A 15555-nucleotide genomic window follows, 5' to 3' on the forward strand; every position below is an offset into this window, starting at 1 on the left:
ATATGCCTGCATTTCGTGCACCCCCCCCGCCCCTTTCTTAGCCCCCCTCAGGTGACAGCGGCGGTGCGTGATGAATGGCCTTCCACCGGGGACCTCCGAGCATAGGCACCGACCGTCATGTGGCTAAAAACATGGAAATGGTTCGCTTTGGTCGTCATGACATCACGGTGTATATACAGGACCCTCGGTGAAATAGTCTACGGGGAATCATTTCAAAAAATACAACGGCTAGATGTTTAATTACAGTTAAATCTAAAACATGCATGCAACTTTCACGCCTTGCTTGAATTTGGTGCGCTTTTCCCAAACAGAGCATTAAAATGACCTCAAATCCAATATTCTTTGCAAAAAGCAAATTAAATCTGTATATTTAGATATTTATTATCACATTTGCTATTGAGTGGCCATATGTGGATTAAAACACCACTATTTCGCCATATCTGCAAAAACACAAAAGTATCATACTAAAAAAAATTGCTTTTCGGAAACAGGGAGTTCCTTTATTTTTTTTTTTTGTGTCTTAAATTCTTCCACGTTTAATTTAATATTTCATCTACTTAAAAATTAGACATACTATGTATTTTTACACACCTAAGAAATGCAAGAATTAGTCGATATTATCCAACCCTTTTCTGATAATGACTTCTAAAATATTATCCCCTCCTTTTTTAACCACAAAATGTATCAATTAAATTAAACTCACAATTTTACGCTTATACGCACACACACGCACACACACGCACACACACACACACACACACACACACACACACACACACACACGCACACACACTCAACGACCATTTTTATATTCCAAATAAATCCTACTTTCTATTAAATTATTATTTTTTTCAAATGCTGACAGCTTCCAGCTTTAAAAATTAACATCTTGCTGAAAAATGTCACTTTTGGTTGTTTTTAATTCAACGGAAATAACAGCGGAATTAATGGTAGGAGAATAAAACACATTTGTGGCCGGTGGTGAATCAAATCAATGAGGCACAAGAAGATATGGAACAGAATTGTCTTATTTTTTTCCCCCCAAGATACATACAAAAAAATACCAATTCTCTTCCCATGGTATACACCTGAAAAATAATTTCAAATGTGGACAATTTCTGAATTTTAAAAAAAAAAAAAAACATGCATGTAAATTATTTTTCTTTTCTCAGTGAGACATTGTTTTTCTCCTTTTAAATAAGAACAAATACAATCATAGCAATTTTAAAATGAACATCAAAATGACGAAGCCTATTTTGAATTAGTTCTCTAACTGCGTGTGCTCCCCTCATCCACTTTAGCTCTCGACTCATGTTTCCACATAATGCACTTTTTGACTTGTTCCATTTTGCAGCCTGCTTATTTTTTTTTTAAGCAGACATAAATAAATACAGTTAGAAGTCCACGGATCCCGCCCATATGTCCATATAAAAGTCTTTATATTTGCATTCTTTGTATTATAAACTTTGCAAAGTTTTTTTTTTTTTTTTTTCCTTTCTCCCCCTTCCCTTCCCTTCCCTTCCCTTCCCTTCCCCTCCACTTCACTGATATCCAAGCGCAGATGCTGTCGTGAGTCTCTGACCGTACAGTGCGTAAGGGGAGTAGTAGGGGCCGGTGGCCGCGGGGACCGGGACTGGAGCGCCGGGGGTTGGCAGCGGGCTTTTAGAGTACGGATGGTAGCGACTGCTGAGTCCCAGTGCGTGGTGAGGGCTTCTCAGAGCCAACGTCCCGGGGCTGCCGGGGGCCGACGGCGGCATGTGCATGTGACAGGCCATGGCCGCAGCAGCCGCGCTGGCCAACGAGGAGGAGCCCGGGTAGCCGGAGATGAGCTTCTCGGCCCCGGTGAACGCGGTGTGTGTCCTCAGGTGGTTCAGGAGCTCCTCCGAGGAGGAGAAACGCTTGTCGCACGGTCCGTTGGCCGACACCCAGTTGCACACGTGAGGCAGGGGATCGTTGGGCAGCATAAAGCCGTACGGGTACAAAGGGTGTCCGCTGAACGAGGGCGCTGACGAGTGCACTCCGTGGATGGGATGCGTGGGGTACATGAGGGGGTAGCTGGACTTGAGCGCGTTGGCTGCGGCAGCCGCGGCCGCCGCCGACTCGTGCGTACACGACGCCCCAGCCGCGCCCGCTAAGTGGCTGGCGCAGTGATAGCTGAGGCAGTAAGGGTCTCTGCACAGGCTTGCCGACATGATGGAGGGTGGGGAGGCTCCGGCCAGAGGGCTGGAGCCGGCCTTGCTGCAGCCCAAAGAGCTGGCCAGCTGCGCGTTCACCAGGCTGCCTCCGTGCGGCATGAAGTGTTGAGGATAGCCCGCGTAGGCCCCGGCCAAGCCGCCCGGGTACGTCATGCCCGCTGGGGGCAGCGGGAACACGGTTTGACCCGGCTTGTAAGGGGACACGGGCGCAACCAGCCCGGAGCCGAGCACCGACGCCGAGGACACTGACGTAACCGGGGAGGACTCCGACGCGGAGGAAGAAGTGGAGGTCTTGGGGCCGTGCGTGGTTTCCTGGTGCTGGTTTACCTCCACGTTAATCCCACCGCAACTCACGCTTATCCGGCTGTGGCTGGACGTGGCCGAGCCGCCGTCCGCGCCGCTTTTTCCGCAGTCCGAGTCCTTCTTGTCGTCCCGCTCCCCGCACTTGCCCTCCGCCGGCATGGGGGAGGCGGAGGAGCTCGAGTTGGGACTGCCTGTGCGCGGCGTGAACGGCTGACAGGTGGCGCTCGGCACTCGGAAACCAGATTTGTCCGATCCGCCGCCGCTGCCGCCTCCGCCGCCCGACGAATCTTTCTTGTCGGACGGCTTGGAGTAGGGCTTGAAACTGGACTTGTCGTCCGCGCCGATGTCGCTCATCTTCAGCGGGCCGCATTTAGAATCCTTGTCGCTAGATCCATTGGAGGCGACGGAGGAGAGCTTAGAGGAGGGCGGCGGGTCCGGCTTGCCGATCTGGGAGCACGTCTGCGCTAGGAGAGCCAGGGGACTCTTCTTGGCATCCAGCTGCACACGAAATAGTCATTTCAATACTACTTTAGGAGGTTTCTGCACATCAAGTGTATGCAAAACACAATTTTCCCCTATGTACACTTTAAGCGATCGTATTTTCCTTACCTCGATTGGGCTTACGGGGGTGGATGGCAAAGGTTGCAGATACTCCGGGTGCAAGATGTGTCCCGAGCGTGCGGTGAGCATTTTCAAAACCTTCACTGGAAGTCGCTTGGCTTGCCGTAGCGGGTCTGACGGCGGCGCCGAGTGCTGCTGCTGCTGCTGCTGCTGCTTCTGCCTCGGCTGCGGCTGCTGCTGCTGCTGCTGCTTGTGGAGGAAGAGAGAAGAGGCCGGCTCGTCGCTATCGCTGCTTCCCCGACGACTGGCTCGCTCCCAGGCTGCGCTCAACTCACCGAGATTCGTCAGGACATACGCCGAGGGCGACGTGCTCATGTCCCAATGGTCAGCCAAGTGGACGGCGATGCTTCGCTCAGATGCATTAAGGAAAATACCAAAAAGGGGCGAAACCGACCAAAACAAGGCGAGTGAGAATAATAATCCTGATCTTTTTTTATTATTTTTTTGGGTGATGCGGAAGAAGTAGAAGCTGCGAGTGTGGAAAGATGCTTCCGCCGTGTGCGTCCGTGTCCGCGTCCTCCCTGCGTGTAGTCCCGCACTGGAGACTGACTGGGAGACGTTTTCACTCGGGGAAGGAGAGAGGAGGAAAAAAAAGAAGCTGAATTAGTCCCGAGATGAAAGCCTTTGCCGCCTTCCAATCAAATGGCAGCCCGAGGTGATTGGAGGGTCAAGGGATGTGACGTCATCCTCCTTGACAGCTCCACGAGAGGGGAGTAGCCCCGCGGCAGACTTTTAAATGTTTGCTTGCTGGTAACGCTCGCTCGTTTTTTTGGGTTCCCCCACAGATCCCCTTTTTAGTGTTGTTGACGGTTTGAACCACATTGCAGACACAGAAATGGGGACTGCTATTCATTCCCTCCCATTGTCAGAATGCACAGGTGCAGCAACACAGGCAGACAGACAATTGAAGAATACTCCCAGGCATATAGTCTTAATGTTCTGCAAAATAATGATTCTTATTATTGCAGCAGACTGCTTAGTTCACACAATCTATTCTACAGTTCATATGTTTGCATTACTGCCTCCTGGTGGAAGAGTTGCAAGAACCAGCAGAAGCAGCACGTTGAATTGAAAATAAGAATGAAATCATAACGCACAAACTGTTATGGTATCGTTGTATCACAATTTGTTGTTGTTTGGGTAGGCGGAACGGATTAATGGCGTTCTTACTTATTTCAATGGGGAAAGATGAATTGTGACACGAACTGTATAGAAAATACTCTATGTATGGCCCTAGTGCGTGGCAAGTTTGAGTGAGTGTGCACATTGTGTGTTTTACTGTTTTGCCAGTGTTCAATAAACGACTGAAAAGCGTACCCGCTCTGTCTCCTTACATACATGCAAGAACATTACCTACAGAATAGTGTAAAACTAGAAACAGCCGCCCCCCAAAAAAATAATTCCAGGAGATTTGCTTGATAAATACAGAATATATATATGCTGCAATTACTGTACAGTATTGTGTAATAATGTCTTCAACACGTTTATGCAAAAGGCCCCAAATGGCTGTTTTCAGGCACCACCGAGCTACTTTGCTTTCCCACCTAGCAACCATCAAACCAACCAACCAACCAAGCAAGCAGCCCGCTCTCCGCTTAAACAGACAAGCGTTGACAGGAATAGACCAAAAAGTAAGTGATGGAGGGGACGCAAATGTCACATGTTTTCACTATAATATACAACCCGCCCCCTGTTTCTATCTCTATCTTCACCCCCGGTCGATGCAATCAATCAGTTATTTGTCAAGAGAGCTGTCACTCAATGCTCCATTCAATTTATGTCAATGAATGCTTGTTGAGGGGGAAAAAAAGTTGCGCAACTTTTTAGGGGATGTATTTTGACACATGGAGGAGTTGCAGCATAATCCAAATGTATGAAAAATAATTCATAGCCATGCATATTGGACGCAGCTATTGGATGTGTCTAGGCTTGCAGATGGCTTCCACCTGCCAACCCCAACAAAGAGATAACAAAGGCAGACATTTTACACACTGATGGCGGCTAGCCTTTATTTGCACACAATGCAGAAAAAAAATGCTGGGCCTTCTTTTTGTGTGTGTAAAAAGAGGAAGAGCGATGGACTGTCAGGTGGTGCGAAGAAAAGAAAAAGTACAAAATGGCTTCCAACTATTCACTGCTGAGAGGGCTAATCAGTATTGAGACTTAAGGGGAGTAAAGGGTGGGGGTACCGAGAAGGGGGGGTCTTTTCAATGCTTTCATCTCCATCGGCGCTCAATTAAAAGCCTATCAGTTTGTAAGTAAATCAACGCCTATCAGGCTTGTCACATCAAACAAAACGATGATTATTGCAACCCGCCTCTGCTATTAATCTCCCTCTGCGGTAATCGCCTTGACAGGTCAACTTTTTGGAAAGGCACAACCACCAGAAAACCTGGCCTGGACGCTCACTCAGTGCAAAAGAAAAAACAAGTTTGGATTTGTAAAATGGGGGAAAAAAAAAGTATACTTTTGTAGGTCTAATAAAAATAGTTTACAATTTAACCATATTTACCTATTAATATGTATGTATAATATATATATAAAAAAAAATATATATACTATATACACACCAACCAACGTTCTTCTAATTTCAATAGTAGAGTAAAAACAACTGACTTTTCCCAGTACGTTTTTTATTATTTATTTTTTGTAAATTTGGAATTTGTATTAATTAATTTGCACTTTTTCCGTCTGTGTGTGTGTGTGTGTATATGTCTGCGAGTGTATGTGCTTGTGTGTGTTTGCGTGTGTTATCCCAAAATTTGACATAAGTCCTCCAAGATGAAGTAGGCAAAGACGGTTGAAAACATGTTCTCATATATCATTTTATTTTAATGGTGTAGTACAAATCAGCAGCAGTCACAATATAGGGATATTATAGTATAATATTTTACTCCATAGTTTTTTACAGTATCATTTTTTTCAGTTGTTAGTTCGTAAATTAAGGGCGGGTAAACTATGTACTTGCATGTTAATTAAAAAAAAAAACAACTCACGAGCAATTATCATTTTTCTACAAAACTCCTGAACATAAAAGCCACAGATGCTCATAACAAATAATAGTAAATATTTGTTCAACTGTGACTTCATATTTTCCCCATGGATGTAATGTGACTAACTTAAAACGGAACTGTACTAATAGGAAAAGGCTTCAAAGAGGCAAACGTGACATTGTCATTTGAAATGTTAAGTGCACACACTTTAACTATGTTCCCAGCGTTTTTTGTTTTTTTTTGTGTGAGGGTGGGGTGTTCTGCAGTGTGCGTGCGTGTGTGACACAATATGCAAAAATGTGTGATTGATAACCGCGTGGCTGTGTTCTGCGTGGGGTTGACAGTCCGTGACACAATATGTGAGTTATTAGGGCGAGGAAGGGCAGCCATAAATTCAGTGTCAGGCTCCCAAAAAAACTCCTTTTATTGTCCTGCAAGACGAATGGCCTTGCATGTGCGCGCGGGCGCGCACGCACACAGCCACACACACACTCACAGAAAATTATTTTGTATTCCTTTCATAAAGCATATGGAAGTATCATTTATTGAACAAAAGTTCTTCGACATATTTGCTTCTAATGCACGTCAGACTTACATGCAAATTCAACTGTTTGTATTTGAACTGTGCAAAGGCTGGAAACGTCGACACTTCTATTTAAATCATTTAAAAATCGGAAATAAAATGGCACACTTTAAATTGTATTGAGACAAGCTCCCATCGACAAGCATCGTAGTCTCGAAGGCAAATAAAGCACAAAGGTTATTGAATTTAAATGCATGCATGCACGCACGCACGCACGCACGCACGCAGACGTCCCTCGACATTACCTGTCTCGCGTTTACTAAACTCCGCTGTAAAAAGTGTCAAAAAAGTAAAAAAGATGAATAAAATACAGCACAACGATGAATAAAAATATACATATGGATTTAAAAATGTACTCTTTTTAGACAAAAAGTAACGTGTGTACTGTGCGCGTATGCACCCTTCCTCTCGCTGCGGAATGGATCCAGCGAGCAGTTGTTCCTGAGTGGGCGTGCACCGCGTGACGTCACACCTGACGTAAACACTGGGAGGGAGGGGGGGGGGGGGGGTAAGGAAGGAGCAGGGGGCTTCTCCACTCTTGTCAATCATGTTTATTGAATTGGTTTGGTACACGTTTGTCAGTTCTATACCATTAGACATTTAAATGTCTAATGGTATAGAACTGACATCTATTGGTTATTGAGAATTTTAAAAGAAAAACAAATAAGTTACTATAACCCAGTTTGAATACAATTCTATGGATTTCCAAGTTCGATTTCAAACATGACCCCATGGAAAACTATAATGCAAAAGTGTTGATCGCTGTATGCAACTATAATCAAGCAAAATGACGTACTCTGAATGACAGGCATGTTTTCAGTGCAAGCAAAGTGGCTTGCTTGTTGCTGCCAATCTGTACTTGTCGTATTCAAGCCAAGCATTATTGCTTTCAGCTATAGTATAGCTTTGACAGGGGTGTCAAACTCATTTTTTTTTACCGGCCGCATTGTAGTTATAGCTTCTTTCGGAGGGCCATTATGACTGTCAACCCAAATAAATGTATGAGCACCTCATATTATATACAGTAAAAGCTACAAAGCAAACGGACAAATAACTCGTTTTCAAATCAGACTGGTCAAATATTTAAAAAAAAGAAAAAAAAAGATATTGATGCACGATTTGTCTTCGCGGGCCACATCAAATGATGTGGCGGGCCGTACCTGGCCCCCGGGCCTTGAGTTTGACACCTGTGAGCTATACTATCCATTGTGTGCAGTGATCCTCTTGCTAACCAGTTCGCCATGAGCTCACGTGAACTGTGGATTGGCTGCATGACATGTGGCACGTTGCTTTTCTAGCACCAAGCGGATGCGCGTTTAAGTCTTTGCCCTCCATGCACATTGACTTGCATGGACATGAAGGCGAGACAACGGCCTCTTTGTGATCCCAATGGCTCCGTGGAGCGCCGTGTGATATAACAAGGCGGCTCAGTGTGCGGCGCGATGCACTCTGTAAATTCGTGAGCAAGCCGCCCACTGCCTGCCTGCCTGCCTGCCTGCCAGCGCGGGACATTTCCGCACACGCGGTCAGCTGATCTCGACACGCGGAAAGCACTTACTAACAGAACTCCACACACAAAAAAAAAAGTCCCCCGCACGCTGACTACACTGTTAGTAACTTTTAGCCGCACCACGGATCCACGACACACGTTTACACGCCTAGTCCTGCGTGAACTCCGCATTTCGCATGACACGTTGAGAGAGAGGAAGAGAGAGAGAGAGCGAGAGAGAGCGAGAGAAAGCCAGCAAAACATTCGTCTGCTGGACTGTCATTCCGACTGGTAGTGATGGCGCACAGGGAGTCACCGGTGGCTTTGAATGGAACTCATGTAAGTGTGTATTGTTCTTTTATAATAGTTAGTTTTTGCAAATGTGGTGGCAAGCAAGCAAGCAAGCAAGCGTGCAGCGTCTGTTCTGCTGCAAGCTGTCATGTGACCACGTGTGGAGGTTCCTCCCACCCAGCGTGACAGGGCACACGGGGGCTCCACGTTGAGGTGGCGCTGAGTGATTTCAGGGATCCCCCCCCAAATTTCTTTTCAAACAATTGAACTTTTTTTTTAACTGATTGGGGGGTGGGCGAGCATAACTAAACATAGTTAAAAAAAAGCAAATGTAACTTTTTACCAAGAAAAAAAAAATCTCTAGTATTTGACATTATTGTTATTTAAAGTGTTGTGGAGTAAAAATGTGTTAAATACAATAAATTCACTGACAACTGCCCAAAGTATTCAAAGAGTCAATCAATAGAAAATCTACTTAGAGGTGCTGAAAAGTGACACCCCCAAAATGCTCTTTCAAACACTTACTCAACTCAACCAGGAGGGGAGCCATGCAAATAAATGTCATCAGATAATGGAGCTATAATAACAATATACAAAATAATATGTATAATAATAATAATAATGTAAAAAATGTCTCAAATGGATATATTTAAAATCTAAGCTATTCATATTATAACTCTCTTGAACGTTCCACTTTTTGTTTATTTTCAGATTTCCTACATTGGACATGATTGTAAGGACATCCCAGACTTCCTCGGTGACTCGTTTGGAGATTTTGCCCGAAGGCTTGACTTGAGCTTCAATCAGCTAAGGTCAGACATGTTTGTCATGTGTTTTCACTTACTTGGACTGCACACAGTGTCTTGATAACTGCCTTGTACTTGTCTCTGTAAGGTAAGTGTGAGTTTGAACATGCTCTTGATCCATCCTCCTATTGCAGACCACATACACGCTTCATTCCTATTTGAATTTGCTGCATGATTTGCTCTTCGCTTGATTCCATTCAAGAAAAGCAGGCAATGATAATGCACGCAGCATCAGAGGTAACTGTGGGTCAGATGACTCAGAACTCAGAACACAGCAGGTCTTGCTCAGAACATAATAATAATAATAACCACCAGCATGTTTGTTGATTTTGGGGTATTTAAGCACTTGGTTGTGCCTCTTTCATTATTTGAACCCCAAAAAATCAGACAATTGTACTTTGAGGTATTTTCTTTACATAGTCTGACTCCTCCCCCCTTTGGGTTTTCCCTCTCCGCTCACATGACCACACTGGGAGTTCATGGGTGGGTGGAGGTAATAAGCAGCATGTGATGATGTTTTTAGCTTCCTAATGCAACACGACGCCCTCTCTTTTAATAGGCGTGATCCCTATTAGAATGTAACTAATCCACCACTTAATTGCAGCGTGTTAGAAATACATGTGTGAGGTTGGTACACAACAAGGGGAAGTCAACTTGCTACTTGAGGCAGTCTTAGAAGTTAGGAAATGTCTTTTACACAGATGTACTATATTGCCTGCCTTTGCATTTTACAAAGAACCCAGAATGAGGTGCTTATCTCTGAATGCAGAAAATGAACACTATCAAGTCTATCAAACGGCCACATTGGCTATCATACTAACTTTGAACAGAGAAGCTGCCGGATTCATTTCGTCCGGAGTCTGAACACAGCATCTTAATTTAATATTGTGTTTGTATTGTGTTAAGGAGTAAACTCGGTTTGATCTATCTGAAGAGGCTTAACAAATACGACTTGTGAGATAGTTACACGGATTTCAGATTTGACAACAGGGCCCTGCCTTGGCGTCAAGCGTCACCAGGTGTGAACGCCAACCCGAACCATTGAGCGCGCGCGCCGCATCACCGCGCTCAAGTCAAATCCAACGGGAGACGTTGCCAGAGTTTGTTGCGGCTAATACGCTGACTTCTGTCAACGCCGTGGACAACGCTCCACCACCAATCTGACACTGAGAAGCCCACCGTCACTTGCATCACTTTTAAGTGAGCGCTGTGTGCGCCCCCACACCATTTGTGTGTGTTGTTTGTGTATGTATCAACGCGGCAAGATCCCGGGCAGGTATTGGCGGGGATGAACGCTCGGTAGCGATCCGTCACACCCACGCTCCTCCGCCGCCGCCGCCGCCGTTGCCGTCAGGCCGTCTCGTCACTGTGTACTGTTGTGTCACCGCCTTTGTTCCAGGTCAGGTGTTTACACAGTGTGTTGTGTTGACGTGATTCCCTCTTGTTGTTTGTTTGCTGTGGCGGTCACAATGGCCTACATGCATGCTGTCACACTGGACATTCACGAGATGCGAGCAAAATTCCTCACAGATTTGATAAACAGAATTGTGCAGTGTCAGCATTTCTACTTACATTGTTGTTGTTTGGGGGAAGTTTAGCATATTTATTCATTTCGACGGTGACATTGAGATACAACTGTGGTCACAGAGCCAATTCAACTCTCATCTCAAGGCACCGTCACGTGATGTAGCTCCCGCGAGTATTGAAGGTTCACTGTAAATGGTCATTCAAGTAGACTTCAACAAATGTAAGCGGCTTTTATTTCCAATAAGCCAATAATAGGATCCTTCCAGTCAACGCAAACACGAGCCTTGATGTCGGTCTTTAGAAAAAGGCAGCGTTTGTATCGAAGACGACCTCCTGGTGTGTGAAAATTCCATCTGTCTGCACAAAACAAGAGTTTGACTTTTGCATTTCAGATGAGCCCCGGCGTCGTACGTACAGTCGGCTGCACGCGCTCACCCAGGGCCATGTTGGCGATGGCAGGCGTTTTGCATTTTAATGACAAATCAAGTATGCTAACTCGCATTTGAAAAGCAAAAGTGCTCTCGGTGTCGGCCGGCTGTCAAAGTGAGATGTAAGCAGTGTGATGAAAAGAGAACAAAGAAGACAAAGTAGGGAGGCCTGCTACACTGAGAAATGAAATAAAACCGTGTATGGCCTGTCAGCTGTGTCGTTTTAGATTCATATCCAAAGAAGGCGGGAGTATTAGCGCCACGCTCGCGCCTCACTCATCTGTCTCGCCTAATTCGTCACGGGGGCGCGCTGCGCTGTCTTTCAACGCGGGCAGGCGGCCTGCTAATTGACAAACACAGACATCCCATCCCATCCCAGCCAAGGTGGGCTTGCATGTTATAGGTGGGTGGAAAGAGGAGAGGGGGGGGGGTCGCTCCCGGTCCTCGAATGAGAAGTGACAACGGGAAGAGAGCCTGTCATTGTCTCGCCTAAGTGTTCAATCTGCAGGCACGGCGCCATGCAGATAAAGTGTCAGTTAGGCGGAGAGGATATGAAACATTGGCGCTACAAAGTCGGCCCATCACTTAACCACCAGCGGGAACAACGTGCGTTTGCGTTGAGTGGTGATGTATAGCAAAAATATTCCATATCTGATCTAGGGCAGGCCCGTTTGGAATAACCTGAGCTCATAAATTAAGCGAGCAAATAACGCATTTACGTCAGGGACATTGATGTTTAGTGTCAAAAACAACCATTTTAATTTCACCACGCCGGCTTTTCCAAATTACGGACTCCTCCGGGGAAAGCGGGAAGATGTGTTGACGATGTTTGAACTAATGGATGGCTTGTCGTGTTCCGCCGTCTCTCCAATTTGAGCTTGTTTCTCAATTTCTTTCTCGCTGCTCAGATCGCTTGAAATGATGGTTGTCAGAAGAGAGTTTGAGTCGTAAAGAATTACTTGTCTTAGAGCTGAGTGGTAAAGAGGTTTGTGGAGTGACAACATTAGCTAGCGTTTGCTGCTAACTACTGCTCGTTGCACTCTAAAGATTTGTACTTTTTATCAGCTTTAATTTATTTTTGCACCATCCACATCCCAAAATATGCATTAGCAATTGTTCATAGGTGCAAATTTGAGTGTCAATGTTTGTCTATGTCCTTTGTGATTAGCTGGTTAGCATTCCAGGTCTCATCTTGGATAGGCTCCAAATGACCCACTCGTAAGGATAAGCAAAATAAAAAAAAATGGATGAATGGCTGTACTTGCATAAGAGATAAAAAAGTCAAATGTTACTTTAAACATTGCCGGTACATACTTGGAAATGGCTAAAACAGCATCCATTAGTTCCCGTAGCCAAAATTGTCAGCAATTCGGAATTAATTGGAAGTGGATGATCACAATGGTAGGCAGCGTGTAGCATACTCGGAAGGCTAAATGGTGCTTACGTAAGCCCATGTTTAGAATTGTAGGTCCAAACGAGCGCATTTGGTTTGTCAGCCATTGTCGGAAAAAAAGAAGGAGTCGAAAGACAATATAGTTGCTTCTCATTTAAGCCTGCAGAGCGCTTGACTGTCTGAGTGCAAACAGAGGAGAAGGCTGCTGACAGCGGTGGAAGCGTCTATTAATCACTGTCAGCGGCCATCAGCCCGCTGGAGCTTTCCACAAGCTCCTCTTTGCTTCATCTTGCCCATTTGGAATGGAAAGGAACATATTTATGTTCCTTTTGTTCACATAATATATACTGGCCGGTGATGCCATTCCTTTTATGACTGCGTCACATTTTTTCCCTCCCCTCCCCTTTGGGTTTTTCTTTTTTTTTTTCCTTTATTGTACACCCTGAGACGGATGGCGTGCCACTGACACGAAGATTTACAGGCCTCCAGCTTGCAGTGGCGGAGCTTTAGAAGAGCCCGCTGACATCCAGCCAGCACTTTGGAGGAGGAGAATAAAAGCTGACATTTTATTGGCTCTAAAATAGAGAGAGAGAGAGAGAGAGAGGAGTCGTCGTAGAGGAGGGGGAAGGAAAATAAAAGACATTCCGCTGCATTTTATTTATTTTTTTGCCAGAAAAATAAGATTGATTGGGTATTATTTCCGAACTTGTCAGCGGTAATAAGGACAACTATGATTTCAATTATCACCCACTAAATATAGTTCATTGCCACAATGAGCCATTTGTCAAGTATGCCCTGCCATGCTATTTTAATATTTTATGTTGACCGCCCCGGCTGGCTTGTTGGCTTCAAAGTCGTCTCGGGGATATATTTTTCCATTGACAGAATTCCAATTAGTTTTAGTACACTCTGGCTGAATAAAATGGCTCTTAAAATCGGCAATGTTTCCTCGCCGGGTTTGTTTTTTTTCCCCCCTTCCAGAGTGATGGATCTTTTACGAGTTGACCCGACGGGGCCCGAGTGGACACTCTCGCCTGTTTCTTACTCGGCCGGTGGAAAAGAAAGTATCCACGTGTCTTGATCGTTGCCATATTCCTTATTTGCGATATTGCGTAAACATCTGCTGGGCCCGGGTAAAGATCATGACTCGCCTACATATTTAAAGCCTTATTAAATACTTTACAAGTTCTACACGCATTCCGCAAGCGAGGCGCGTTGTAAATATGAGTCAGATGTATAATTCATTAGTGACATGTTTAGTAAGTCGACGATTTTGGGGAGCGCTAATGTGTACTCAGGTTTTGACAGGCGCTTTGTGCATTTTTAAAGGGCACGTTAAAAGCGGAGATGATTGGACCGGGTTACTGGGCTGTCAATAACAGGCCTGCTGCTTGAAAGTTGATGATGTGTGTGTGTGGGGGGGGGGGGATTCGCCGCGTGTCGTAAATCTGCTTCCTTTCTTTCCTTCCCTGACTTTGCCTTTAAAGCCCGTAACACATGTCAAGTCATTTAGGATACATGCCATACAGTAATGAGCCTTTTGCTATAAAAATCACTCGCGCTTTCTATCCAGTCTCCTATAGGGCTTAGTTTATGTTCAGGCCATTACCCTCAGATAAAAGATGTAAGCAACTGCGAGGCATGGAACATATTACAACACAGCCATGATTCTACATCTCTTGGCTGAGCCTCAAGCAAGGAGGGCGGGGGGGAGAAATCCCCCAAAAGGTTTGGAAGAGGAACAAAAGCGCTTCCTTTGGTTACAGTCTAGTCTCTTGGAGTCACTTCACGGCCTTCAATCTGTCTCCGCTACATCTTCCTGGAGGTGAAAAGTGAAGACAGATACTTGGGGCGCATTTCAACTCAACTTGGGGGATGTGCGCCAGGTGGTGGGGATGTTCACAAGAAGCCCCCCCCCCCAACGCTAACCCAAAGCCAGACACCTTTAACCTCATAGTGTGTGAGGAACAACGTGAATCCTGAGATCAGCAAGAAAACAATAAAACATGAATCCAATCTTGATGCGAATCCACCTTGCTAAAATTGCACATCAGTCATAGCAGAGGAGCATTTAGGAAATATTGCTAAAACCGTCTGTCATGCATCTTGACAAGTCACTGCAGATGGTGATGGCAATCGGTTGGACTTCAATATACTCCTCACAACAAAGACATAAAATAGTCTTCCAAAGTTCTCAAAATGTCGTGGGGTGTAGGAATACATGCCGCTGTTATCTTGATGTAGCAGGTAGGTATCAAACTTCCTTTTGTTCCCCCGACTGAAACATGAACTGTGTGATAGATGTGATAGATGCTGGAGAGCAAAGGGGGGTGCCCAAGTCTGGTCCTCGAGAGGCCCTATCCCCGGCTGTTTTCGATGTTTCCCTCTTCAACAGCCTTGTAAGTGCACCAGCACGGGCAGATCCTGCAGACAGAACATGCGCACGTGTGATGTGGACCACCCTCACAATGACCTCTGTGAGTTCATGTGGTGGAAAACTGTGAAATTGTCAAGGGACGATTACAATGTTTTTCTGCCATAGTTTGAATGTCATATTTTTTAAGAGTGGAGAGCATGTAGATATTTGGAGGTGATTATTGAAAACAACATTTTTACCCTCACATCAGCGGTCATTATAACTTGGATCGTGTGGAATTGACTGAAACGAAATGGAGTGCCGGAGTTGGCTCCAACCTGCACAGACCATTCGCAGACGTTTGCTGTCTAAAGAAGACCTGGCGGACGTTAGCGACGGGAAGCGGAGCTACGGAAACTCCTCTGGGCCTCATCTTGGGCTGGCATGGAATATTCAGTCCGAGATTCACAAACGGCGTTGGTGGGCAGGTTCTGTCCATTTTTTTGTTGCTTTCCCGACACACTTGTCGAAAGCATCCGTGACGTTGGACAGCTGTGGCGCATTCGCCTC

At 45.4% G+C, this 15555-nt stretch overlaps 2 protein-coding genes across 7 annotated transcripts in view; one reads left to right on the forward strand and one right to left on the reverse strand.

The window, feature by feature from the left end:
• Positions 1-1010: 1010 nt before the first annotated feature.
• Positions 1011-3767, reverse strand: LOC125978866 (zinc finger protein 503). 6 transcript variants are annotated; one of them, XM_049736713.2, is made up of 3 exons: positions 3395-3762; positions 3108-3296; positions 1011-2996 (listed from the first exon to the last, which is right to left on the reverse strand). In XM_049736713.2, the coding sequence occupies exons 2-3, from the start codon at positions 3186-3188 to the stop codon at positions 1542-1544; spliced, it is 1536 nt and encodes a 511-aa protein (XP_049592670.1). In that variant the 5' UTR covers positions 3189-3296; positions 3395-3762; the 3' UTR covers positions 1011-1541. The 6 variants fall into 6 exon arrangements, with proteins under 6 accessions (XP_049592670.1, XP_049592669.1, XP_049592665.1 ...); XM_049736712.2 differs by having other exon boundaries at positions 3108-3299; XM_049736708.2 differs by having other exon boundaries at positions 3108-3302.
• A 4250-nt stretch (positions 3768-8017) lies between these two features.
• Positions 8018-15555, forward strand: part of lrmda (leucine rich melanocyte differentiation associated) — a 159720-nt gene continuing 152182 nt past the window's right edge. Inside the window, exons 1-2 of the mRNA XM_068652640.1 lie at positions 8018-8523; positions 9187-9287. Coding sequence (XP_068508741.1) covers positions 8482-8523; positions 9187-9287 — 143 coding nt within the window. The 5' untranslated portion in view covers positions 8018-8481. The remainder of the gene's footprint in view (positions 8524-9186; positions 9288-15555) is intronic.

This window comes from Syngnathus scovelli, chromosome 12 (genome assembly GCF_024217435.2).
Source record: "Syngnathus scovelli strain Florida chromosome 12, RoL_Ssco_1.2, whole genome shotgun sequence".
NCBI lineage: Eukaryota > Metazoa > Chordata > Actinopteri > Syngnathiformes > Syngnathidae > Syngnathus > Syngnathus scovelli.